At 42.9% G+C, this 27,902-nt stretch overlaps 1 protein-coding gene across 4 annotated transcripts; it reads left to right on the forward strand.

Annotated features, from left to right (window-relative positions):
• Positions 1-152: 152 nt before the first annotated feature.
• spata2l (spermatogenesis associated 2-like) lies at positions 153-27,902 on the forward strand. 4 transcript variants are annotated; one of them, XM_049724562.2, is made up of 5 exons: positions 153-308; positions 23,682-24,058; positions 24,168-24,458; positions 26,806-26,901; positions 27,061-27,902. In XM_049724562.2, exons 2-5 carry the CDS (start codon positions 23,693-23,695, stop codon positions 27,778-27,780), a joined length of 1,473 nt encoding a protein of 490 aa, XP_049580519.1. In that variant the 5' UTR covers positions 153-308; positions 23,682-23,692; the 3' UTR covers positions 27,781-27,902. The 4 variants fall into 4 exon arrangements, with proteins under 4 accessions (XP_049580519.1, XP_049580516.1, XP_068507308.1 ...); XM_068651207.1 differs by adding an exon at positions 22,630-22,795 and having other exon boundaries at positions 190-308; positions 26,806-27,902; XM_049724559.2 differs by having other exon boundaries at positions 154-308; positions 26,806-27,902.

Consider the following 27,902-nt stretch of genomic DNA (forward strand, 5'->3'; position numbering starts at 1 on the left):
TTTGAATACATGCGCGTTCAAGCATGACAAAGATGCGTCGCTTAATGATAAGGCGTGTAACTAACTTTATTTTTTTCCCATTATAACATTTTGTTTCGAAATCAACCTCTGAAAACAGAGGTCCACTCGCCCAAACTACCCAGATCTGAAACCAAACGCTCCTCATTGAGATAAATCCTGTGTCACGTGACACGACGTGCATACTCAGGTCTCTACAGTCAAGTGGCGAAAAGTGGCTCTATAGCGTGTCCCCAGCGTCGTTTAATCTATTATTGACAAGCGTCTGAACTGTGAAGAAACAAGTACGGGTGAGTTTGAGCGCGCGCGTGTGTGTGTTGTGTTTTGGTTTGATTAGATTTTTTTCCGAACTGTCTGTCGAATGATGTGCTCCGTATCATAGCTGCAAGTTGGTAGCTCGCAAGCATTCTGGATGATATCGTCGAATGTAGTGTGTAGCTGTCGACATTCTGAATATGTCTTAGTTTTGTTTTTGACGGAGAATCTACTGAAATCCGAATTATCAGGGTGAAAGTCGCTATTTAATTCGGTGTAATTAAAACCTATGTTGTGGTAAAAAAAAAAAAAAAACACCCAGTCAAATATAGCTATTGTAAGCTTAGCTACTTTTTATTTCCTGAATTAATCCGCTGTTCATAGCTTTTTTTTTTTTTAGAGCGACAAAACATAAGTCGCTACCTGGAATGCAAGCAGCAACCTATAGTAACTGTTTGTATAGGAACATTTGTACATAAAGCAATTCAAAGTGGTGTACGGAAAATAAACATTAAACTCATTATGAAGAACTTAATACTAATAGTCATCTTAAAATCAACATTAAAATTTAAACTGTTAAATAACTCTTTAAATAATCCATTTCAGTCATATGTAGTGCTAAACAGAATTGTTTTAAGTCTGATTTTAAACACTGTCAGACTGGGGGCCTGTCTCACTTCTTCTGGAAGAATGTTCCATGTCTGAGTTGCACAAATCTAAAATGGTGACTCTCCATGTTTAGTCCTGACTCTGGGCACCAGCAGAAGGTCGGTCCCTGAGTGCGAGATGGTTCATATGGCACTAACATGTCACATGTACTGTGAGGAGAGGCCATGGCGAGACTTGTACACAAGCAGAGCAGCTTTAAAGTCTATTCTCTGAGCCACAGGAAGCCCGTGCGGCATGTTGGTGCACATCAAGCAAGCGCTTCTCTTCCCACATGCACAAGGAGGCGGGCCAAGCACTTAAAGAATTTCACACATCAGTAGACATGCAGCTTTGCATGCATGTATACTTACCTTTAAGACAGAGTTGGCGAGCCACCATTTTTGTTTGTTTGATTTAGAAATCAAATGTAGAATACTGGATTGATGATTGATCAATCAAATGATTTTGAGCAAATTTTGGCACAGAAATATCAAGGTACAGTACTGCTACCGGTATCCCATGCAGTTCTAACGTGAAATAGTGTTCCTGAGGGCTTTCACGGGGAAATAAATGTGGGAGGAACTTCCAATAAAAAACTTGCGGTAAAATACTCCCATTGGTTACTATGGGTTTTGCTTGGCGGAGCGGTGTATTAAACAATTTTCTACACTCCCTTTTCCAGGCAAACATTACCACTCATCACATTGAAATATGTCTTTGCACACCTTGGGAGCTTGTTGCACTGCTGGTGGATTTACTAACAATAGGGACGGGACGAGACACAAATCCCACAAGACGATGCCCCATGAGATTGAGTACAGGAGAACGAGATGAGATTTTTGCAAAATTTCTAATATAAAATAATACCTATTATAGATTTTCTATTTTTCAAACTTTTTTTTCTTTACTGATTGCCAGGAAATGACTGTTTGAGCTCTGAAGAGCAAATAGGAGCACAAACAGGAGAGTCACTTTTGTTACAGGCTCATTTTTCAAATGCAGCTGCTTTCGTCTCTTACTGAATAGTTGAACAAAATAAAGATTTTCTTTTTAAAACAGTACTAGAGGATGTTTGAGATGGGTTGCTAGCTAGCTAAATTAACACCACTACTACGGCTACTGTGAATAATAAAAATAATAATAGATAAGGAGAAGATAATAAAAAGAAGTTAATAATAATGAGGGGGTTTAGAGAACAAGATTTGAACCTGTGGTGCGCAGGATTGAAGCAGTTCCTTCGCGGCGACCACTCTCGACAGCACACTCAATTGCGCATAATTTGTACTTGTATCGCTCAAGCGAGTCAGGGCAACAAGGTGGGTAGGAACCGATCACTCCTGTATCACCTGTCACTCTCGCCCCTGGTTTTTCTTCCACCAGAACGCTTCTTTGTGCTCTGTCACAAGCTCTCACAATACCCGCAACAATGCCAAATAGTTTACCGTATTTTCCGATTTAATGATTTGGAGTGATGCGGATGGTTCGATAAAATTATGTTATAGTCATTTGATATATAGTTTATATATAGTTATATAGGTCTGTGGAATAACTGGAACCGCAACTGACGATGAGTCCGACGTCAACGCTGCACGTACTTCCGGAGTCAGCAGAGGCGTTGTTTATAAATGATATGGAGGATGAAGATTTCGATGGATTTAATGATTTGGAGTGACACGGATGGTGCGATAAAATTGTTATTTGTTATAGTCATTTGATATATAGTTTATATATAGTTATTGTTAGGGTTTACAGATTATTTTGATCGTATGATTATGTTGGAATGTAGACTAGAATTATTAACTTTGTTTAAACCTTTTACCTTTCCTTGACTCTGAAAAGTTTAACCATTCAGTTGTTGAAACTTTCCAAATGGTGTGGAAACATTCTTGCTTAGTTAGTCATCTAAAATGCACCACTAGTTTCTGTTTCCACGACCTTGTAAAACAATGAGCTGGGACCCTCCGCACTGATTAACCAGTTACTGAGGTGACCACCAAACATGTCCAATGTCACCCCCACCCTGCTTTCTCTCAATAAATACCGTATTTTCCGGACTATAAGTCGCTCCGGAGTATAAGTCGCACCAGCCATAAAATGCCCCAAAAAGTGAAAAAGCCATATATAAGTCGCTCCGGAGTATAAGTCGCATTTTGGGGGGCAATTTATAGGACAAAATCCCACACCAAAAACAGTCATGAAATAGCAACAACAGGCTAAACAATAGCAACAACAGGCTAAACGATAGGTATGCTAATGTGACAAATACAAACAAAGAGCTGAGAACGGGCCTGACGTAACATATAGAGTGATTAAGCACAACTATTACATGAATAACATGTTTATAAAACCATCGGTGTCACTCCAATTCATTAAATAGCAACAACAGGCTAAACAATAGGTATGCTAACGTGACAAACACAAACAAAGAGCTGAGAACGGGCCAAATAATAATAAATAATAATAATAAATATAAGAGGAGTAAAAATAGAGCAAGTGTACATGCAGCAGACAGTGGACTTGGATATGGTGCTTTAAAGTGTTAATTGCTTTATTTGATGTTTTCTCTATTTTTTATGTTTTGAATATGTTCAAGATAAAGATATAAAAGCATGTGAAGTGATCAACTATACTAAAAATAACATGGGAAGTGGTCAACTATACTTGTAAGTAAGTGATGTCTTAATGATCAAGTAAAAATTTGTGAAAAAAAACATATATAAGTCGCTCCTGAGTATAAGTCGCCCCCCCCCACCCAAACTATGAAAAAAAGCGCGACTTATAGTCCGGAAATTACGGTACTCTCTTGCAAGAATCCAAAGGCAGACTTTTTTCGAACATTGCTGTACCTACAGTAACGAGCAAATTCTCCACTTGCAAGTGCTTAAAGGGCATACTGTCTCCCGTGTGGTTCTTGCAAAATAAGTTAGTGAGCACCACTCTAACACTTTTTGGTGCCGTGACCCGGATTCTCTCATACCCGCGATCTGGCCGACGGAGGACGACGTGCTGCATTGTCGACAAGCCAGCGTCCATTAGGAGGACCTGGAAAAGAAAGACCTGGGAAGAAAATTCTTCGCTGGGCCAGCATCTTAGGTCTGCCTTCATCTGACAGAGGTGGATTGACGGGATTCGGCAGTGCAACGAACGAGGGGACAAGTAAGTTAAAGCCCTAAAGTTGTGTGATTGTGTTGTTGTGAAACGCGTAAAAAGGTTAAAGGGGCACGAGCTTTGGTTTGTTCAAGCTACGAGATATACGGCTTTGGTTTGTCCGAGCTATGAGGTACGGCTTTGGTTTTTCCAAGCCAAGAAACAGCTGGGATTCTAGTCCCTGTGGAAGGAACGGTCTAAGAAATAACAGAGCTTCTTTTTCCTAATTGAAGAAGGGCGTAGATTCTTTTTTTGTCCGTTTTTTCCAAGCTGTTTGGGAGGGTTTTACACCCATCCTGGATAGGCCTAAAAATAAAAAAGCACTGGAGTTTGTGTGTTTGAGTGTGACTGGTCGGATAAATTAACTAAAAACAGTTCTAGCATTGATCCACAGCAATAACACAGGCTAGTAGTTTGTTGAAAGGTTAATTTAAACCTGCATTGAGGATCCTCAAAGAAAAAAAATTGGAAAAAAAATTGTATAAACTTAAAATACCAAATTAAGATGGGAAATAAAAACGGTAAATCTCTAGCTCTTGAAGGAGATGAGAAGTACATTGCGAGTAGATTTCTTAATTGTATGTAATACATGCCGAAGTGGAAGAAAAAGTATGGAATACAAGGAAAGTTGAAAGTTGAAATGTGGAACGTTGTGGTAGAACTTTTGGAGAAGAGTGTGGCTAGGAAGCCAAAGGGATTGAGAAAGGAAAGAAAAGAGAGAGAAGTGCATTGTGCTAGAGTGTGCTTGAAAGCTTCACAAGAGAGAAGAGAACAAATTCAGGAGACAAAAAATAGAAAGATAAAAAGTGATGAGGCCGCCATTCAATTAAGATTTGAAAAAGAATTCAGGGTGCACAGTGGCATCCCATTCAATGATGCAGCTGAGAGTGCTTATCAGCAACATCTTAAAAATGCGCTCCTCACTGGTTTCCCCCCTGATTTAGGCAACTGGGTGAGGAAACACTTGGTGGAAGAGGACACTGCTTGTATTACAACAACCATGCAGTGGGCCAGGGACGCTGACAAAGTGATCAAAAAAGGCGAACGTTCTGATGTATTTCATCTAGATGATGATGGTAATGATCTAGATCAGGCATGTCAAACATGCGGGCCGGATCCGGCCCATTGGATCATTTAATCCAGCCCGGCATAAATTTCTGAGTACGTCAAAAAAAGAAGCGAGTCTCTAGCTCATTTCTATCAAAAGTTATGATTTTTTAAAATAAATACAAACCAAGTGCTCCCTCCGGCCACGAGAGGGCAGTAAATGTGTAAAAGAGCTCACGTCCAGCGGCATTGACACGAGTTAGTACTAAAACCAAACCGTCAATCTTGCTTCACAATTCACCACAAGTTATCGGTCAACACACCGTTCCCAAAATGGCACTGTCCAAAAAAAGAAAAATGGACTGAGCATTATTTATTCACAGAAGTTACTCTGCGCATTTCTCTCGTCTCACAGCTGTTCGTCCGGAGGCACCGGATCGTCCCGATAATGATTTGAAAAAATATAAAGACAACATAACAGATTTTCTGCGAGAATTTGAGCAGAGGTTTCAGGTATTCAGTGAACTTGAGAACAAATTTGGCTTTTTTCGCTTGCCATTTACAGTGAAGCCTTCTGATATGCCAGCTGACATTCAACTCGAGTTTATTGACTTGCAGTGCGATTCCGCCATGAAGGATAAATTTGGGTCCGTGGGATTGGATACGTTTTATCAATATCTCGTGCCAGGTTACCCCGAATTAACAGCCATGGCTGCAAACGTTCTATCCATGTTTGGGACTACTTATCTTTGTGAACAGGTTTTCTCCGTAATGAACAATAATAAAACAAAGCAGCGCTCAAGGTTAACAAATAAACACTTGAATGATATTGTTAAATGTGCTGCTACTCAGGATTTGATACCCAATATTGATACTTGTGAAAGCAAAAAGATCCCAAGTTTCAGGAGCCAGCAGCAGCACGTAGACTGCAGGAGTGCAGTGAAAGAGAAAAAAAGTGTGATGACACGAAATTTGTTTGCACTCATTAATACAGATCATTAAAAATAAGATTAATCTGGTTTCATATTAAAGACAGTTAATATTGTGCAGTATATTCTCAGCTTCAGTAGGCCCAGCCTAGTAGTTTGATCTTAGTAATCTTGATATTAGTATAAGCATGCACTGCTATAACTTTTATTTTGTATTTCTTTTTTAATTTATTTCAAAGCAGTACAACAATTAAGGCGAATATTTTTTTCATAGCTCCCACTTGAGTTTAAGTGTGGTGAGTTGGTTCAGGTGTAAAACTGCATTCACTTCATTGTTAAAATAAACCAGTGAACCATGAAATCATTTTTTTTTCATTGTTTGTAAAAAAAATGTGTTGTGCTTAGAAAAGATTCCTTGTAATCCGTGATTATAATTTGTAGGGTAGGCTACAAATGTAGGCTGAATGATAAAGCATAGTACTGAAAAACACAGCTAAATATTTGGAGTTGACATTCTTTTACTGATCCGGCCCACCTGAGAACAGAAAGTCTGGATCCGGCCCGAGAGCCAAACTGAGTTTGACATGCCTGATCTAGATGAAGATAGAACAGTCTTCTTCCAAAGTTCCTAAAGGGGCAGAGGAAGAGGTAGAGGCCAACAAGGCCGCAGGCCGCCATTCAATTCAAACTCCACATCAAATTTGGACTGTTGGAACTGTGGGAAACTGGGACACTTGGCAAGAGTGTGTCGTCATGTAAAACAAAACCAATCAAAGGGTGGAGGAGAAGGCAGAGAAAAAGTCAAATTTTCAGCATGACAAGCTTCCTCCCCTTTGACCGCTCATGCTCATACAGAGAAAGAAATAATAGATGTCCATACAGCAAAACATGTCATTGTCAGATTATTAGAATTTTTTTTAGATTATTAGAGCTCCTGTCCATACAAGCAGTATGACAATGCTGTTTGTATGCCCAATGACAAATGACCAGCGATCAAATTGTGTGCACACTAAAGTTAAAATTTGCAAATCAAGTGGGAAATAAATACAACTTGCTTCTAAAAGATAAATAAAGAATTAGAATGTGCTGTCTTCGCGTGCGTGGGAGAGACCAGCTCATGATCGACTGCAGGAGATTCAAGAGTTTGTATTCGCCATGTTTGAGCGTGCCAAACAAGGAATTTGACTTCGGTAAATCACAGCCTCTGTTCAACATTTAGGTGACTAACAACAACACTCAGGACATGTGAAAAATGGCAAATATTCTCAAACATCCCCTGATCTTAAACTCCCAAGAGGGCAAGGAAAAACTCAAAACTCCAGCTAGGTTGAAATGAGAAACCTTGAGAAGAGACCACAGATGGGAGGGTCCCTCTTCTAGGATGACCAGGCTGCAAAGGATGCAGAGAGGACACATAGTACAAACAGTGTAGACAATTCAAAAAAGGTGTGGAGAGCAGGATGTTATTGCACAGTAATGACTCTGAGACTAAGAGTGGTGTGAGTTCATCAGAGCAACAGACTGGGGGAAGAAGCTGTCTCTGTGTCTGCTGGTTTTGCCGTACAGAGCTCTATAACGCCGTCCGGAGGGGACTAGTTCAAACAGACTGCAACCTGGGTGAGAAGGGTCTGTAGGAATGTTACTTGCGCGTTTCTTGGTCCTGGACAGGTACAAGTCTTGGATAGATGGGAGGTTGATTCCAATTATCTTTTCTACAGTCCTGATTGTCCGTTGCAGTTTGCTTGTCTTGTTTGGAGGCCGATCCAAACCAGACAGTGATGGAGATGCAGAGGACAGACTGGATGATGGCAGTGTAGAAGGTCTTCAGCAGCTCCCGCGGCAGGTTGAACTTCTTGAGCTGTCTCAGGAAGTACAGCCTCTGCTGGGCCTTCTTCCGGACAGAGTCTATTTGGCCGGTCCATTTCAGGTCCCGAGATATTGTGGTTCCCAGGAACTTTAAGGTGTCTGTGGAGAGAATAGTATTATTGCGGATAGTGAGGGGTGAAAGTGGTAAAGTGTCTCGCCTGAAGTCCACTGTCATCTCCACGGTCTTGAGAGGGTTCAGCTCCAGGTGGTTTTGGCTGCACCAGTGGACCAGCCGCTCCACCTCCTGTCTGTACGCAGTCTCATCACCGTCCTGGATCAGTCGGATGAGAGTGGTGTCGTCGGCATACTTCAGGAGCTTCACAGGAGAGTCACCTGAAGAGAAATCGTTGGTGTAGAGAGAGAAGAGCAGTGGGGAGAGGACGCACCCCTGAGGGGCTCCAGTATTGGTGGTCCGGGTGTCAGATGTGATGCTCCCCAGCCTCACACGCTGTCTCCTGTTGGTCAGGAAGCTGGTGATCCACTGACAGGTGGAGGCAGGCACCGGGAGCTGGATGAGCTTCTGTTGGAGGATGTCAGGAGCGATGGTGTGGAACGCCGAGCTAAAGTCCACAAACAGGATCCTGGCGCACGTTCCTGAGGTGTCCAGGTGGTGCAGGATGTAGTGCAGTCCCTTGTTGACCGCATCATCCACTGACCTGTTTGCCCGTTAGGCAAACTGGAGGAGGTCAAGCAGGGGGCCCGTGACATCCTTCAGGTGGTTCAGCTTTAACCTCTCGAAAGATTTCATGACCACAGATGTCAGTGCGACAAGTCTATAGTCATTCAAACCTGTGATGGTGGGCTTCTTGGCCACTGGAATGATGGTGGAGCTCTTGAAGCATGAGGGCACCTCACACAGCTCCAGGGAATGGTTGAAGATCCGTGCAAAGGTGGGCGCCAGCTGCTCAGCGCAGACTTTCAAGCAGGAAGGTGACACGCCGTCTGGGCCCGGTGCCTTCCTGATCTTTTGTCTCCGGAACATCTGGCGCACTTCCTCCTCGCGGATCTGGAATGCGGGCGCGGCCTCTGCAAGAGAGAGAGTAGGTGACAACGGTGATGGAGGTGTGGACAGAGCAGTCGTGGGGGGAGGTGAGTATGTAGATTGTGCTGCAGGAGGTCCTGTTGTGTGGGAGGACCGATCAAACCTGCAGTAGAACCTGTTTAGCTGGTTAGCAAGCCTTGGGCTCTCCACAGGACGGGGGGTTAGTTTCTTGAAGCCCGTGATGCTCTGCAGACCTTTCCACATTGTTGAGGGATCAGGATTGGCAGAGAGGTGTCTCTCCAGGCTCTCCCCATAACACCTCCTGGCTTTCCTGACCTCTCGGTTCAGTGTGTTTCTGGTCTGCTTGAACAAGTCCCGGTCGCCGCTCCTGCAGGCCTCCTCCTTGACTTTGCGCAGCCTCCTGAGGTTTGGTGTAAACCAAGGTTTGTCGTTGTTGTACATGCAGAAGGTCTTAGTCTGCACACACAGATCCTCACAAAAACTGATGTATGATGTGACAGTGTCAGTGAGTTCATGCAGGTCTGAAGTTGCAGCTTCAAAAAGTCCCCAATCGGTGCAGTCAAAGCAGGCTTGGAGGTCCTGCCTTGACTCCACTGTCCACTTCCTCACAGTCCTCACCACAGGCTTTGAAGTTTTTAGTTTCTGCCTGTAGGCCGGGATCAGATGAACTAGACAGTGGTCCGAGAGTCCTAAAGTTGCACGAGCCACAGAGTGGCATGCATCCTTAATTACGGTGTAGCAGTGGTCCACTGTCTGTGCCCCTCTGGTGGGACACGTTACGTGCTGTCTGTATCTAGGGAGTTTGTGTGCGAGGTTCGCCCTGTTAAGATCACCCAGAACAATGATTAGTGAATTTGGTAGAAGTTTCTCCATGTCTGTCACCTGGTCAGCCAGCATCTGCGTGGCTTCACTCGCACGTGCGTGTGGTGGAATGTAAACAGCCGCCATGACGATCGAGGAGAACTCTCGTGGTGAATAGAACGGCCGGCAGTTCATGAAAAGTGTTTCTAGGAGAGGGCTGCAAAACTCTTTCAACACCGTGACATCAGTACACATACGTTCATTAATGTAAAAACAGAGACCACCTCCCTTTGATTTTCCGGAGAGCTCCGCGCTGCGATCTGCACGCGTTAGCTGAAACCCAGCTAACTCCACGGCGTGGTGGTGGGTTCGTTCGCTAAGCCACGTTTCAACAAAACACAGCGCGGCGAATCTGCTGAAGTCCGTGTTCCTTGAAGTGAGGAGCAGCAGTTCGTCCATCTTGTTCGCCAGGGAGCGGACATTCGCCAGATGAATTGACGTAGGGCAGAACGAAACCCTCTCTGCCTCAGCTTTACGAGGGCTCCGGCTCGTTTTTCGCGTCGCCGCCGTCGCGGTAGCTTGTATAGCACCGCCGCTCCGGCTAAAATCTCCGACAAACAGTCTGAATCAGCGAGAACAGGAGAGAAAATATCAGGACGATTGACCGATGTTTAACAGTGCTTCTATGATCCGAGATGGACAGCAGAGGACACAGAAAACACACAAAATAAGACAAAGAAACAGTGAGCGATTCACTGTGGCGGCCATCCGTGGCGCCATCATGACGTGGCCAGCCTGTGACAAATCATTGGTGCTGGGACCTACCATTCGCGCGCAAGAGCTGTGCATGTGTGTGCACATGTGTTAAAATGATGAAAATTGGCTAAACCTTTAAGGCAAAGAAATTTGCTAGACTTCAATTTGCACCGCAAAACAGAAACAATTTTGAAAAATAAAAATCAGAGGAAAAGAGAGAAATCTGTTTGCGAGCAGAAACTGATCCACACTAGTGCATGTTAGTGTCGAACCCTCATGAGAAATTCGAAAAAAACAAAAACTACAGAACATGCTTTCAGGCATTGGAAGAAGCAAAATTGTGAATTTAAGACATTGCAATGCTACATTTAATAGGAATAATTGATTGTTTGTTATAAGATTATACAAACTTCTATATGTGAGCTAAATCTGAGAGATTGAGTTCTTTAAATTCAAAAACAAAGAAAAAAATTCAGATTAATTTGCCAGCAGTTTTTTTGCGTTGAGGTTTTTTCTTTGGACTGGTGGATTGTTCTATCAGGAACCTTGAGTTGAAAATGGTATATGAATGTTGTGTGGAGTGCTTGGATAAATTGGGACCAATGTGATAGAAAGACTCCTTTTTGGAGACTGTGTGTGAGATGCAAATAGCATCATTGATGAATGATTGCCTGAATGAAAGAAAAATACAGGTTAAATGGTTGAAGTTGTTGGAGACTACTGTGGAAAATCAGTAGTGCGACTTTGAAGAAAGAGTGATTTTGAGTAAGTTGAATGCTGAGAAAAAAAAAGTTGCTTTTGGATTGATAAATAACTAGAGAAAAAAACTGGAGAACCAGTAACACATGCAGAAGATGTAAATGTTGATAGAATCATATGTAGTAAAGAACACATCTTCCAAAAAAAAAAAACGTTTGACATAGTGTGAGGCATGGGCGTTGCCAAGGCTCAGAAGGAGTGAGGGAGTAGGACAGATACTGAAAGATATTAATAATGCAACACTTTACGACATATGGAATCTCTAATACATTTGGCGTCATACCATTAAGTTAAAATTTTCTCAAGCTTTTTTAGACTTTTGCTTGAAGCAATCGGAAGATGATTGAAAAGTGACTAAATAAGCTATGAGGAAGTGGTGTAGCTGTTAAGGGCACGCACTTATGCAGTTCCCTGGCTAATCAACACTTTTTTGAATGAAAAGGAGGAGGAGGAACTGGCTGGGCTTCCTGAAAAACTGCGGGCAAAGTGCCCATCTGATGTAGGACTTTTAATGTCCATTACCCTAGTACAAATCCAACCAAGATCAGAGAATCTCCTTTAAAACAGGAGGCAATAAATGGGATAGCCCCTGTCATAAATGGTCTTTGGTTAGGAGGAATCATTAGGAAATGCTCAAACTCTTCCCGCAAACACTCCTATTTGCCCAGTTCAACAGGGCAATAAAATTGACTACAAGAGTAGCAAAAAGCGGACGAAGAACAGTCCTTGGCAGATAGAATGATCAGAGCACACAAACTGAAAGATGTGTCAAATGCAAATTTACTGTCGCCTGATCTTTCTTCCCCACAGGTCAACAACTGCTGCAAGCCAGGAGACTGAGACGACATAAACGTCATCAAAAAGGACAAACTGGGCCAGCCCACAGTGGGAGGGACCATTCCAAGTCTTGCTGACTACCCCCACTGCAGTAAAGATTGCTGAACGGCCCAGATGGATGCACCTCAGCCACTGCAAGTTGCAGAGAGTGCTGGACCCCTAATTCGGAGTGGCGGGGAAGACTGACTACAAAGGGGCCTCATCGTTTAGGGTGGGGCGTCTCAATGTTAGTGAAGAATCCATCGATCCCCACTCCGCTAGGCGAGGGGATGTCCCGGTGTCTCTGCCATCCTAGTAGCAACAGGGCTCCATATGCCAGATGGATCTTCTGCTGCGTTGTGGCTGGAGCGTGCTATGCTTTGCGGGCTCATCTGAATGGACCGATTGACAATGTTAACCGTGGAAGAAGATGGTCACATGATGAGAACTCTTTACTGGTCATGGTACCCCAGAAACCCATACGAAACCAACACTTGGTACCGGTGTGTGACGTTCACTGTGCGATCCCACACACAGGAGGGATGCTGTGTGTTCCAAACTCCCCCCCTTCCTCCACGCAAGTTCACCTGGAGGCCAGAACAATGACTGTCACCAAAGCGGAATGCATGACCTCTGTGGGAGGAGTTGGATTTCAACTCCGTGCTGTCACAGTCAGTGACGCTACCCCTACCGCCTTGGACTCACAGAAAAGAACCTGTGATCAAACTCTTTTGGATTAGTCTCAATGTGACTGTTGAAGGACGACAGATGCCACAAGTGGCCTAAACAAAAAGGCTACCTGGAATGGACTACACGTGTTTCATCCAAGAAAATAAAACCCACGAATGCATTAATGACTGCTCTCCAGGAGGAAACTGGATGGGAGCTTTGGACATCACCGCTGAGTGCCAAGATAGGAGAGCCATTTCAAGGCGTCAGGGCTCTCACACTAATATGGCTGCACCATCGGACGGGACCTGCTTCATTCAGAATGGCTCGTGGCTTTATGGTCACAAGAGTTGTCCGATGCTGCCCGCCAACTGGACACGAGTGTATGCACGAGTGTGAGTGACCGGCCACACCTACAGGATACAACATCAGCTGACGACAGCACACAACTCTTCTGGACGTCGACGCAGGTCTGTTGCAACCTTTGACCCTCATGACCCTGTCTGGGGTGTGAATATTCCAGACGACCATAAAGTATGGTCCGTCGGAGACAAAGTTGTTCATGCGCTTTTTCCTTGGATCGAAGTTGGAAAACAAGCACTCTACATCGAGACACTGAACTATCGTTTCCAATCTTTTGTGAATCTCTCGCTGCAGGTCAATGATGTATTCAGAGACTCAGGCTAATGGTCTTGCAAAACAGGATGTTCCGGACTTGATGACTGCAGCACAAGGTGGCGTGTGCCACATTATTGGGACTCCCTGTTGCACATGCATACCAGGAGAAAATGACACACACATCGACGCCATGAATTCACTGAAGAACTTACAGTAGGCCATGTCAAAAGACAAAGTCCCACATCAATGGGATTTCTTTTCATGGCTATTCTCTGGCAACTGGTGGCAACTGCTGTTCAAATTTGTGACTCCTGTGCTTGTTGTGCTGGTGTTATTGTGCTTATTTGCAACCTGTGTTCCATGTTTGAAGTCTGCTGTATCAAGATCTTTGTCTTCTACCATGGCACAGGTGCAAATACAACATATCAGAGATGTCAAATGTGCTGACTATGACCCGCCGCGGAAAGAAGATTGCGATGATGCTGTTTTGCCGTGCATATTTTACAGGAACTTGATGATTTGACCATCGAAAATGCCTCGCAAGTGATGGATACAATGATGTACTGTTTCTGTGTTTTTCTTTTTCTTTTTTATTGATAGCATTCTGGTTGCCTAAGGCAGAGGAACCGTGTGAGACTTTTCCTGCATTAAAACATTTTGCCGCAGGTTTTTTACTCGCTCACTAAAATTGGACTGGAGTATTGAGGAAAAACCTCATCTTCACTGGAAATTATTGCAGTTTGTTGTTTTTATCATGTATCACCCTTCACGATCCCCAACCCGTCCCCTATCATGTCTGTTTTTTAATTGACCTTTTTTATTATTATTTTTACTATTCTTCATTCTTAATTATATTTTCTTACTTACGTATGTTTGATTGATCGGGGTTGGCATAATCATATGATAAACAGGAGGGATATGTTAGGGTTTACAGATTATTTTGATTGTATGATTATGTTGGAATGTAGACTAGAATTATTAACTTTGTTTAAACCTTTTACCTTTCCTTGAGTCTAAAAAGATTAACCATTCAGTTTTTGAAACTTTCCAAATGGTGTGGAAACATTCAGTCATCTAAAATGCTCCACTAGTTTCTGTTTCCACAACCTTGTAAAACAATGAGCTGGGACCCTCCACACTGATTAACCAGTTGCTGAGGTGACCACCAAACATGTCCAATGTCACCCCCACCCTGCTTTCTCTCAATAAATACAAGAATCCAAAGTCAGACCTCATTCGATCATCGCTGTACGCACAGCGACGAATGACTCTCCACTTGCAAGTGCTTAAAAAGGGCATACTGTCTCCCATGTGGTTTTTGCAAAAATAAATTAGAGTGAGCGCCACTCTAACAGTTATAGTAGGCCTGTGGAATAACTGAAACTGCAACTGACAATGAGTCTGACGTCAACTCAAATATCCTATCTTAAATTATTAGAATATTTCCTCAGACGAAGTAAAAAAAAACATTTATAACAGCGAAACAAAATCAAACATTTGAAAATGTCCATCAATGCACTCAGTACTTGGTTGGGAATCCTTTTGCACGGATTACTGCATCAATGCGGCGTAGCATGGAGGCAATCAGCCTGTGGCATTGCTGAGGTGTTATGGATGCCCAGGATGCTTCAATAGCGGCCTTTAGCTCATTTGCATTGTTGGGTCTGGTGTCTTTCAGCTTCTTCTTCACAATACCCCACAAATTCACTATAAGGTTCAGGTCAGGGGAATTGGCAGGCCAATCGAGGACAGTAATACCATGGTCAGTACACCATTTACTGGGCAGGTGCCAAATCATGCTGGAAAATGAAATCATCTCCGTAGAGCTTTTCAGTAGACGGAAGCATGTAGTGCTCTAAAATCTCCTGGTACACATCTGCATTTACTCTGGACTTGATGAAACACAGTGGACCAACAGCAGCAGCTGACATGGCTCCCCAAACCATCGCTGACTGTGGGAACTTCACACTGGATTTCAAGCAACTTCGATTTTGCTCCTCTCCAGCCGTTCTCATGACTCTGGCGCCTTGACTTCCAAATGAAATACAAAACTTGCTTTCGTCGGAAAAGATGACTTTCGACCACTCTGCAACTGTCCAGTGCTTCTTTTCCATAGCCCAAGTCAGACGTTTCTTCCGTTGTCTTGAGTTCAGAAGTGGCTTGACCATGGGAATACGGCTATTGTAGCCCATTTCCCGGACACGTCTGTGAACAGTGGCTTTTGATACCTGGACTCCAGCTGTCAGGTTCAAAGTACTAACTGAATATCTGAATAAGAGAAAAGGATCAGCAGACAAAAAACGAGTGAGGCAGAATATTGATTTTTCTCGCGAGGAGTGCGATACAGATTGCTTTTGTCAAACGCACCTCTTGGATTAAGGTGCCCCCGGCTTCCCGGTAACGGGTTTGTTTTAGCCGGGTTCGGAGATTCGTCCGTAATCTAACCACCCGAGTTAAATTAACTCCACCGGAATCAATCTAATTTCTGTACGACGCCAATCCCTCTCAAGTCACCCGAAGCTCGTGCCGAGTAACTCAATTCGAGGCAGGACTTCGAAGTGACCGCATCGTATTGATGGCTCCCCGCTAATGTTTGAAGTTCTTATTCGTTACGGATATTTTTTAGATGTCTTTGTTAAGACCTCAGGGATTCGTTTGTATAGCGCACCCAAGCACTAGTTTTGCCGAAGTAAATGTTGATATGGGTCCGTTCCACTTGGTCGCTCATGCAGCGAGCCGACCAACTTTTTTATTCGAAAGAGAATCGAATTAATAAAAGTGTGACAATGATAGCATTTAAGAAGAAAATTAATGCCCTTTATATGATTAATTCTAACTTCGTATACGCAGATCTAGCACTCAACCGTCGGAGTTCTTCACCCCTCTTAATTGCTTTAAAAAGAATAACAACTATCCTAAACCGGATAAAAATGTTGTGCTCTGTTTAGATTTGCCCAATAATTAATTTGGAAGGCAAGTCTATTTTTTGATCGTGTCCCGTTTAACTTTTGACGCGGCCCGACAATTTTAGGAACTGGGCCGCGCCCGACGGACAATCGAAATACTTTTATTCTCCTCGTACTCCAATGATTTATTTTAACCGTCGTCGTTATTTTATTTAGAAGAAGTAAATTTCCAACAATTCACTTTTAACGAAATCCACTCCTCCCTTAAATATTTACGAAAGTTATTTAATTCTCCAACTTCCTCGGAGTTACTTTTTCCGCGACCCGTCAAAAAGGGGAAGCGGGCCTGAGCCTTTCAAATAGTTAAATAACTTTCCGTTCTACACAAAACCAATAATCTGATTTAAACACTTCCTTTAATTTTATTCAGACGAAACAACTTTCGAACGGATCGAAATTCACTCGTGGCTCAGATAACTACGGAAGTTATTTAAGTCTCTAACTTGTTCGGAGTTCCTTTTTACGCGGCCCGTCTAAAAGGGGAAGCGGGCCTGAGCCTTCGGTTGCATATTCAGTACAAATCCGCGCACAACGAAGTAAGTAATATACAAAACACATTTATTGAAGAAACATGGAATAGAATTACAAATCTCAATTACTCCAGAAACTGAACAATTTCACTCACTGATACCCGTGTTAATAAAATCATTCAATCCCAGAACAATTCGATTGCAAAACACAGTTCATAAAAAAGGGAAGAGGTAAATACCAGTTGCGTGCTATTTTTGGTGGAAGCAAAGTCGAGTGATCAGTTCGATCTTGCTTCTAAAATCCAAATTAGAGAAACAGGCTGGCCACGAGGAAGCCGGCGGCCCGATGACTATTCCCCCCTCTCGCTAAAATACATAAAAACGGTCATCCTCACCAATTTCTCGTTTAAAGTTGTCCAGTCCAATTTTTAGGAGTAAATCCAAGTTAATTTCAGTCCAGTGATCCTGCGTCTCACACAAAGATCTTTGGGACTTTGGAAAAAATCTTGAAACTCCTCCGGGCCTCTTCACGTATGAGAGCTCTTTTGGGGGGGAAAGCCCTGAAGCTGCTCCTGCAGGACCTTTTATAGACCTCTCCGTCCCCCCCCTCCCCTTTCTTTTCTCCGGTACTTTCCCTATAGGGTAAGACTGCCCAGTTTTCCCACGCCTATAGAAGGGACTGGCCAGCTTTCTCACGCCTATAGAGGGAACTGGCCAGTTTTCCCACGCCCATAGAGGGAACTGGCCAGCCTCCCCACGCTTTGTTATCTGTGGCCTTCAGCCGCTGTTTCCGCCCTGACCACGCAGTACTTTCCACCAAATGCACAGCTAGTGGTAAAACCTTTCACTTCCCCTTTTCACCCTTGACCTACTTTCTTAAACAATTTATGTCACGCCACTATTCTCATAGTGACGGGTTTCTTGATCGAATTGACAAATAATATTGCTTAAAGCGGTTACAGAATACATTTTTAGCCAAGCAAAGAAATAAAAATAAAAATCACATTTGTGCTTCTCCAAACAATTTATGTCACGCCACTATTCTCAGTGACGGGTCTCTTGATCGAATTGACAAATAATATTGCTTAAAGCGGTTACAGAATACATTTTTAGCCAAGCAAAGAAATAAAAATAAAAATCACATTTGTGCTTCCATGCGTGACTCACACTCTGACACCGTGTTCCTTTTTTATATCCATTTTAACCGGTTTAGCTTATTCTGGCCCCTCTATTGGTCTCCCGTTTTGGTCTGGCGCCATCTTTTGGACAAATTTGGAATTTCAGCTCTGCCAATTTATTCCTGTGAACAATCCATATTCTACCATTTGGACCATCTCTACCCCCATGTTACATGACACTTTCTACAATCTGACTACAATAAAAATCTGTTTACACTCTCGCTCTTTTTATTTGGAACGCCCTACCCACAGTGTGAGACGATTAACCCCTGAGGGTGAGGTGAAGAAGATTGTGGGCTTCGTCTCGTAAGAAAAGAAACAAAAAGCAATGCACAAAGTGTTGCGTGCAGATATGGCTATATCAGCAAAACTGTTTAAGCAATATTCCGAGAGATAAAAAGAGAAAGTGATGTTCTTTAAGGAAGATCAGAAGGTTCATGACGCATCGTTTGATGTGTTGTTTTCACGATCTGTTCTGGTGGACGTCATTTTTCTGCTGAGATGTCAGCAGTATCTTGTTTGACACAACCGTCATCTCGCTCCTGACTCAGCCGTAATCCTTCTGTTCTGTTGCACAAGATAAGAATAAGCAAGGCAAAGCAGCAAGCATACTGAGCAGTAACATTATGAATAAGTACTCATTAGAGAACGCATGATAACATATATATACAATTTTTCTAACACCAGCTTTCAGTCCACTGTCTTTGAAGCTCCCCCAAATTCTGGAAGCGACTCTTCTTCACAATGCTGTTAAGGCTGCGGTCATCTTTCTTGGTTTTGCAGCGTTACCCGCCACATTTCCCCCTTCCAACAGACTTTTTGTGGATGTGCTTTTAAACTGCACTCTGTGAACAGCTTGCTCTTTGAGAAAATTCTTTTTGTGTCTTACCCTCCTGATGGAGGGTGTCAGTGATGGTCCTCTGGACAGCAGTCAGATCAGCAGTCTTCCCCATACTGTGATTTAGTTTACTGAACCAAGCTGAGTGTTTTTCAAGCCTCAGGAAACCCTTGCAGGTGTTTCGAGTTAATTAGACGATTCAAGTGATTAGTTGAATACCCTACTAGTCAGAGATAGGACCAAGTCACACATGTGCAAGTCTCAAGTAAGTCTCAAGTCTTAACCTTCAAGTCTCAAGTAAGTCCCAAGTCATTTTTCTCTTGGGCAAGTCAAGTCAAGTCCTTAAATAGGTCAAGTCCGAGTCAAGTCCTTAAATCGGTCAAGTCCAAGTCAAGTCACCTCATTATTTCAATTTTACCCGCAGAATTTGATCTTAGTAGTGAAAAGTATAAAGTAAAGTAAAATATCAGTAACTTTAAGTAACCATCATTGTCCAATGTGTCTAACCTGTTTAAAAAATATGACAATAATTTGGATTTGCACTGTAATTACAGATATTCAGTAAAATACATCATCTCATCAAACAAAAAAGAAATTACCTCATACAATGATTTATTGACAGGTCAATCTAAACAAATGAACGTCTGCCGACAGTGTCTGACACATTTGAGTTGCAAATATGAAAAAATAATCTGAAAAAAAAATCTGAAAAAAGAAATGTTTTTGTTGCATATCTCGCACTGTGCTGTCCGTCTTTTGCCGTCATAAAAGTAATTGCGATAGCCGAAGGTGATGATTCGCGGTACCGCTCCCGCTAACATGTTTGCGGATGTCTGATATAAAGGGCGGTGATTCTCCAATAAACACGTTCGGTAGGTAGAGAGGGCATGACTGATTGATTGATTGACAGGGTAGTGATCCAATCATGACAACTCCATTCTCAGCCTGCGCTCCTACCGTCCATCCATCCATCCATTTTCTGAACCGCTTAGTCCCCACGGGGGTCGCGGGCGTGCTGGAGCCTATCCCAGCCGTCATCGGGCAGTAGGCGGGGGACACCCTGAACCGGTTGCCAGCCAATCGCAGGGCACACAGAGACAAACAACCATTCGCACTCGCACTCACACCTAGGGACAATTTGGAGTGATCAATCGGCCTACCAAGCATGTTTTTGGGACGTGGGAGGAAACCGGAGTGCCCGGAGAAAACCCACGCGGGCTCGGGGAGAACTCCGCACAGGGAGGGCCGGAGGTGGAATCGAACCCGCACCCTCCTAACTGTGACCGGACGTGCTACCCAGTGCGCCACCGAGCCGCCCTCGCTCCTACCGTGTTATCTATTATTTTTTTAAATGTATTAATTTTATATTCAAACTGAAAACATAAACTAAATAACACTGCAGTGATTCAAGTCATCGTGTCTCACGTCAAGTCAAGTCCCGAGTCTTTAAAGTCCAAGTCGAGTCTCAAGTTTTTTCATGTTTTGTCAAGTCATGTCACAAGTCATCAAAACAGCGACTCGAGTCGACTCGAGTCCAAGTCACAGTGACTCGAGTCCCCATCTCTGCTACTAGTATACTTTCTCATGATATTCTAATATTTTGAGATACCGTATTTTTCGGACTAAAAGTCGCTCCGGAATATACGTCGCATTAGCCATAAAAAGTGAAAAAAAACACAAGTTGCTCCGGAGTATAAGTCGCATTTTGGGGGAAATTTATTCGACAAAATCCAACACCAAGAACAGACAGGAACGAGCAACAACAGGCTAAACGATAGGTATGCTAACGTGACATGAACACAAACGAAGAGCTGAGAACGGGCCTGACGTAACATTCAGAGTTATTCAAATAATTATTAAATAAATAACACGTTTATAAAACCAACTGTGCCACTCCAAATCATTAAATCCATCGATCATCCTTTATGTCAACAATGCTGGCCGGGTGCGCTTCAAAATATTCCACAGGCCCATATAACAATATATAAATTATATATCAAATAACTATTACATAAGCAATAATATTATCAAACCATCTGTGTCACTCCAAATCATTGGATCCATCGATCGTCTTTTATGTCAACAATACCGGCCGGGTGTGCGCCGCTGACGGCGGTTGCACTTCAAAATATTCCACAGGCCCATATACCGATATATAAATTATATATCAAATAACTCTTATATAAGCAATAATATTATCAAAACATCTGTCACTCCAAATCATTAAATCCATCAATCAAATTCCTCGTCCTTTGTCAACAACGCCGCGCGTGCGCCGCTGACATCAGCCTCGTTATTCCACAGATCTAGTATATAACTACTATATTGTAGCGTTAACAAAGTAATAAAGCCTACTCATTTGCCTAATTAGCAAAAGTTTTAGCCAGCATGGCGTAAGTTTTAGAGAAAAAAGACAAGGATCGTGCCAGGGAAATAGACAAGTCGAACGGGATCAGGAACTGCTTCAGATGGGCATGGCTCGAGAGCAGCGTCATCTTACAACTCGGAACACAAAGGCGCTCTTAAAGCAATGCGACAGTGAGTGCGCTGTGGTTGCGCGATCGGACTAAATTAAACTAAATTTCAGTGATGGCTCTGTCACAATAATGCGATCAGCGCGGTGCAGTTGGACGATCGGTGACGCGCTACATTTGCGCGTTCGGTGGTGCGCTGCAGTTGTGCGATCGGACAAAATTAAGCTCCCTGCGCACTTAGGTCCACTTGAATTTTGGAAAGTACATCAGGAGTTTAAAAATACTTTCTAAATTTCAGTGACGGCTCTGTCACAGACTGCAACGCGCTACGGTTGCGCGTTCGGCAGTGCGCTGCAGTTGCGCGATCGGACAAAAATGTGCAAATGAAAAAATGCTTAAAAAAGTCTTGGAATGGATTAAAAATGTTTCGATTATTTGTAATGGGAAAAATAAATTCGGAATTCGACCGATTTGCTTCTCGAACCGCCTTCTGGAACGGATTGTGTTCGAAAGCCGAGGCTTGACTATATTATATTCACCTTGGTAGCCCACCAAGCAGGAATATTTTTCTAACAAAACTGTTGAAATTGAGTGATGACATTAATTGTTTTGAGGTTGCTATACTGCCAAAATCCAGGAGTTTCCAGGGAGCTTTTCCCCCTGAGCCCCTTCCAGGGCATTGCCCCTGGCCCCCTGGGGGCCTTTGGGCCCTGTGGCCCCCAATAGGGGCCTGTGGCTACTGCGGCCCCCAGTGGGGCATGCAGCCCCCAGACTACTTTTCAGTGTTTATTTTCATTTGCCGTTCTCATCCCTGATCCACGGAGGTGAAAGAGAGCTCCGTAGGGTAGGACCAGGCGTGCGTAAAAGCCATAATAGTTTTTCAAACCTTCTGTGTCATTCCAAATCATTAAATCCTTCAAACTCTTTGTCCTCCGTGTCACTTGCAAACAAAGCCGCTAATGATGCCGGTAGTACGTGGGGCCCTTCGTCATCCCGTGATCGAATCTTTGTCCTTTATGTAAACAACCGCCGCGCCGCTGACGTCACTTGAAGTTCAAATTACAGTAATCCCTTGCTACATCGTGGTTCCTTTATCGCGGTTTCACTTTTTACTTTTTTTAATTTTGAAAAAATTCACATATGAGTTGCTCCTCAGTATGTCGCCCCCCCCACCCAATCTATGAAAAAAAAATGCAACTTATGGTCCGAAAATTTGATATTTGGGTTTTCTTAAGCTGTATGCCATAATCAGCAATATTAAAATAATAAAAGGCTTGCAATATTCATCCAGAATGTATGACATTTTTGTTTTTTTAATTGCATTACAGAAAATAAAGAACTTTATCACAATATTCTAATTTTCTGAGACAGTCCTGTTTAGTAATATAGGTCTGTGGAATAATTGGAACAGCAACTGACGATGAGTCTGACCTCAGCGCCGCATGTACTTCTGGAGTCAGCAGTGGCGTTGTTTACACAGAGGACGAAGATTTCGATGGATTTAATGATTTGGAGTGACATGGATGGTTTGATAAAGGTGTTATTTATGTTATAGTTATTCGAATAACTGTTAATATGTTACGTCAGGCACATTCTCAGTTCCTCGTTTGTTTATGTAACATTAGCATACCGTATCGTTTAGCCTGCGGCTTATGTTTTTTTCTTATTAATCTTTATTATGCATTTTATGGCTGGTGCGACTTGTACTCTGGAGCGACATATAGTCCGGAAAATATGGTAGTTTGAAATGAGTTAGTATTTACCTGGAACTCACTCTGCATTATAAACTTGAATAAATAATAGAAACATAAAATAACAGGATGAAAATGAAGGTCAATGTAAAAAAAATGGCTGACGTCAAAGACTCAGCCTCCTTGCGACATTAGTAGGAAGTAGGATTTATTAGTAGAAAGCAGGATTTTGCCTACACCAGTTGACAGGTGATAAGAGCTGCTAACAGTTCCCGTGTAAAAAAAAATAAAAAATGCGTCCGGTGACGTCACACACTTAAGTCTGCAAAGTTATAAATCGATAATCGTAATGCTACGACCAACCAAACAAGTGAACGAATTACATTTCAATCGTATACAGCACTACACACTTTGTTTCACAGGACAGCAATGATATACTGCTGAAACAAGGTCCCACAATAATGTTCTTGACGAAAGGTTACAAATATTCAAATTCAGACAGTGTTCTGGAAGTGAATTTTACTTGGTTGGCAGCTCTTTAATCTCATGATACAAGTGAATTTCACTTGGTTGACAGCTCTTTAATCTCATGATACATGCCAGAAATATTAATAATCTATTTAAGGGATTCAGTAAAAAAAGTTGATTAGACAGTATGCGTTGCTCTCACTTATCTGCCTGTCTGTGCAATCCATATGTCATTATTTGTCATGTTTTTCTTGTCATTCTCAGCTGAGCCCAAGATGAGCATGTTTCACGAACGAGTGCGACATTTAGTGGCTGCTTATGATCACACGTTAGAGCAGCAAATAGTGAAACGAGGCTCATACCTGGCTTGCAGGGATGAGGAGCTCTGGAAGCAGGTAGAGGAGCTGTTGAGCCACAATAATGCTCTAGAAACCCACTGCTCGAGTCTAGACCCTCTGAAGGTTATGGAAGACTCACTGAAAGTGGAAGCAACATTCACAAAAGCACCTAAGTTGGGTAGCGCCAAACAAGTGATAGCAAGAAGAGGACTGCGTGGCCTTGCCAAAGCATTTGAGATTCTGGAACAAGCAGCTCTGAACCTCTATCTTGGACCCTGGAGGGAAGAGTACAAAGTTGTCAAGGTTAATTGCTTTTTAAAATGCTTTGTGTTTATGTTTATATAAATCATAACTACTGCAGTATTTAATGAGAAATAAATAATTTTATATCGTGTTTGGTTTTGTCTTTCAGATGTACTCGGGCATGTTCACACACTACATCAAACCTGTGTTGTCAGTGGCACAGATTGAAAAACTGTTTGGCTTGCTAGGATACCAATGTTCAACACGGCGGGAGCAGCTTCATCTCCAGTTACACACAGTCGGTTCATTGATTTTGGATGATCTCCTTTGCCTCTCGTGTGCCTTTTTTCTGGCACGGTGCGAGTGTTGCCTCCTTCAGATGGCCCTGGAAAATCATAGCAGTGATGTCCAGTGGGAACTATGTATGGTCCGAGAGAGACTGCGAGGATATGCCCTACAGGTATGTTACGTAGAATTAATTCTGAATTGGAAATTATTCATTACAGTGTTACCTTGCTTATATTGCTGCTCACAATTCACGGCCTTGTTTTTTTGCTGAGTTTTTGGGGTGCCAGAGTGTCATGCTTTTATTTGTCCATTATAAGTTTCACATCCACCCATTCACACCCGGATTGTGTTCTACAGCACCTTAACCTCTTTCCAAGCCTTGATGCAACTAATGCACCATGTCCGTTTGGTGCACCGACTGCACATTATATTTTTTAGTGCATTCTGAATAACCAAAAGACACTTTTGAACAACCTTTTCGGAAACTCAAAACGTTATTCAAACATGACGTTACAGGCATTACAGACGCTCTTCCTGACAGGTCAGAAATCAATGCCTATTTGTCCATTTTTGAATGCTGCACAAGCGCAGGTCCCTCTTCCCCACCCCTCCCTGTTGTTTTTCCACACTCACATGCACGAGCGTCGTATTTGAAGTTGTTTACAGTCACCAGATGACTCGCTTCCTACTACGCTTTCTTTTGCGAGAACCTTCTTCATCACAACGTTCATCAGCCGTTTTCATTCAAAGGTCAAGCAGGGAACGCTACAACTAAGCTAACTACCGTAATTTTCGGACTATAAGTCGCGTTTTTTCATAGTTTGGGTGGGGGGGCGACTTATACTGAGGAGCGACTTATGTCATTTTTTTCAAAAATTGTAAAAAATTAAAAAAAAAGAAAAAAAATGTTAAACTGCGATAAAGGAACCGTAGCAAGGGATTACTGTAATTTGAATTTCAAGTGACGTCAGTGGCGCGGCGCGGGGGTTGTTTACATATAAGACAAAGATTCGATCACGGGATGACGAAGATGACGAAGGGCCCCACGTACCACCGGCATCATTAGCGGCTTTGTTTGTAAGTGACACGGAGGACGAAGAGTTTGAAGGATTTAATGATTTGGAGTGACACAGAAGGTTTGAAAAACTATTATGGCTTTTACGCACGCCCGGTCCTACTCTACGAAGCTTTCTTTCACCTCCGTGGTTTGAAGTTGGGGGCCGGCGCTCGGCCGGGTGGCTGTCCAAGGACGGTGGATGGGGCTCGGACATGGCTTTTACGCACGCCCGGTCCTACTCTACGGAGCTCTCTTTCACCTCCGTGGATGGAAGTCGTGGGCCAGCGCTCTGTCCGGGTACGGTGGATGGGGCTCGGACATGGCTTTTACGCACGCCCGGTCCTATTCTATGGAGCTCTCTTCCACCTCCGTGGCTGGAAGTGCCACCTCCGGGGATGGAGGTCCACGCCGCCACACACCTGGAAGTCCACGCCGGTGCTTGGGGCCGTGTGGTGGTGAACTATTTATGTTATAGTTATTTGATATATTTTATTTCGTATAGCAACTTGTATGTTTTTATCGTTACAGTTGTTGGCTCGTTGAACTCTTGTTTTGTTAAATAAAAAGACGTTTACCAAACCCACGTCTTTCCTTGTACTTTGTTAACACTATAATATAGTTATATACTAGATCTGTGGAATAACGACGAGGCTGATGTCAGGGCACATGCGCGGCGCTGTTGACAAAGAACGAGGAATTTGATTGATGGATTTAATGATTTGGAGTGACACAGATGGTTTGATAATATTGTTGTTTATATGATAGTTATTTGATATATACTTACTTACTTACTTATATCGTTATATGGGTCTGTGGAATATTTAGAATATTTGGACTTCAGCGGCGCGGCGCATACGCGGCATCGTTTCCATAAAGGACGATCGATGGATTTAATGAATTGGAGTGACAGATGGTTTTGTAAATGTGTTATTTATGTAATAGTTATTTGAATAACTCTGAATGTTACGTCAGGCCCGTTCTCAGCTCTTCATTTGTGTTTGTCACGTTAGCCTACCTATCGTTTAGCCTGTTGTTGCTCGTTCATGTCTGTTCTTGGTGTTGGATTTTGTCGAATAAATTTCCCCCAAAATGTGACTTGTACTCCGGAGCGACTTATATATGTTTTTTTTCACGTTATTGTGCATTTTTTGGCTAATGTGACCTATATTCCGGAGCGACTTTTAGTCCGAAAATCACGGTAACCATATTTATGGATGGAGTGAAAGAGAACATGAAGTTAGTTGGGGTGAAAAAAGATTCACAGGATAGGGTGAGAAGGAAACGGATGGTTCGCTGTGGTGACCCCTGAGGGGAAAAGCCAAAAGGAAAAGGTGTGTGTGTGTGTGTGTGTGTGTGTGCGTGCGCATATATATATATATATATATATATATATATATATATATATATGTGTGTGAAATCTGAGTCATTTTAAAAGCGGCTTTTGTTTTGTCTGTCTCTCCAGGTTGCACTGGATAACACTAAGATGACAATGGGATTCAAGCCACCACTGATTGGGTCTGATGAAGAATCACATGTGGATCTATATACAGACAAGCAGGTTAATGGGGGGCAGAGAGGGATGCTTGTTCCTAATGATGACAGTTCCCACTCATTAGCGTGGGGTACACTGCCTCTGAAAATGCTACACAATGGAACAGTGTCCTCATCCTCCCAAGCCATGAGAGAATATGTTTGTGTTTCAACACTTGGTTGCCAGGTTACCAATAAGTCAAAATCAGAACCATCCAGATGCTCCTTACCCAGAGTGAGCCAACACAGCAGCACTGGTGGGGAGACAACTGCTGATTTGGATTTGCAACGTTACGGTCAACAGGTTGATGTGGAAGGGATAGGAAACTCTGAGGATGAAAGCAACCACCTTTGCAGCCACCTCCAATCTTCTGAGCTCTACTTGAACCAGTGTATTGAATGCACCACCATCCATAATATCTCATGTGCCGTGCTTCACCATTGCTCCCAGGAAGGGCTCAAATTGCCGTTGCCTGATGAGATGAAAGAATCAGCAGCGACATCACCTCACAGCCAAAATATCAGGCCACAAGCTTTGAACGTGTCACCACCTCTCAGGAGCAGTCCTACGGCAATGTCCTCATTATCCTTATGTGATAACCCTAAATCATTGAGCCCCATTTATCATCCATTAGGTTATCATGACTGCTGTGACCTCAAGCACCTTGACTACCAAGTCGTATGTCTCAGCTGCAGAGTTTTTCACTCGGCTACCTGCGAAGGCTTGGACTTTTGCCAAAGCCAACACACACACAAAACATTGGGGAAGTGCTCCTGTGGAAGGACATATTCCAGAAAGCCCTTGGTTTTGTGCACATATTGTGGAACTGAGTATTGTAATGTTTGTTGGTATAGAAATCCTTTCTTGTGCATCTGTGGCCAAACACTTGACCAGGGATTTTTGTGATTTGCCGATATTGGTAAGGCTATTTGAGTCACAGTGCCTTAAAAGTGGAAAGTTAAGAAAAAAAGCACAATGAACCTAATGCTCAAATGTTGACTTGATTAAAAAAAAAAGTTTGTTAGCAA

Source organism: Syngnathus scovelli, chromosome 6 (assembly GCF_024217435.2).
Source record: "Syngnathus scovelli strain Florida chromosome 6, RoL_Ssco_1.2, whole genome shotgun sequence".
Lineage (NCBI taxonomy): Eukaryota > Metazoa > Chordata > Actinopteri > Syngnathiformes > Syngnathidae > Syngnathus > Syngnathus scovelli.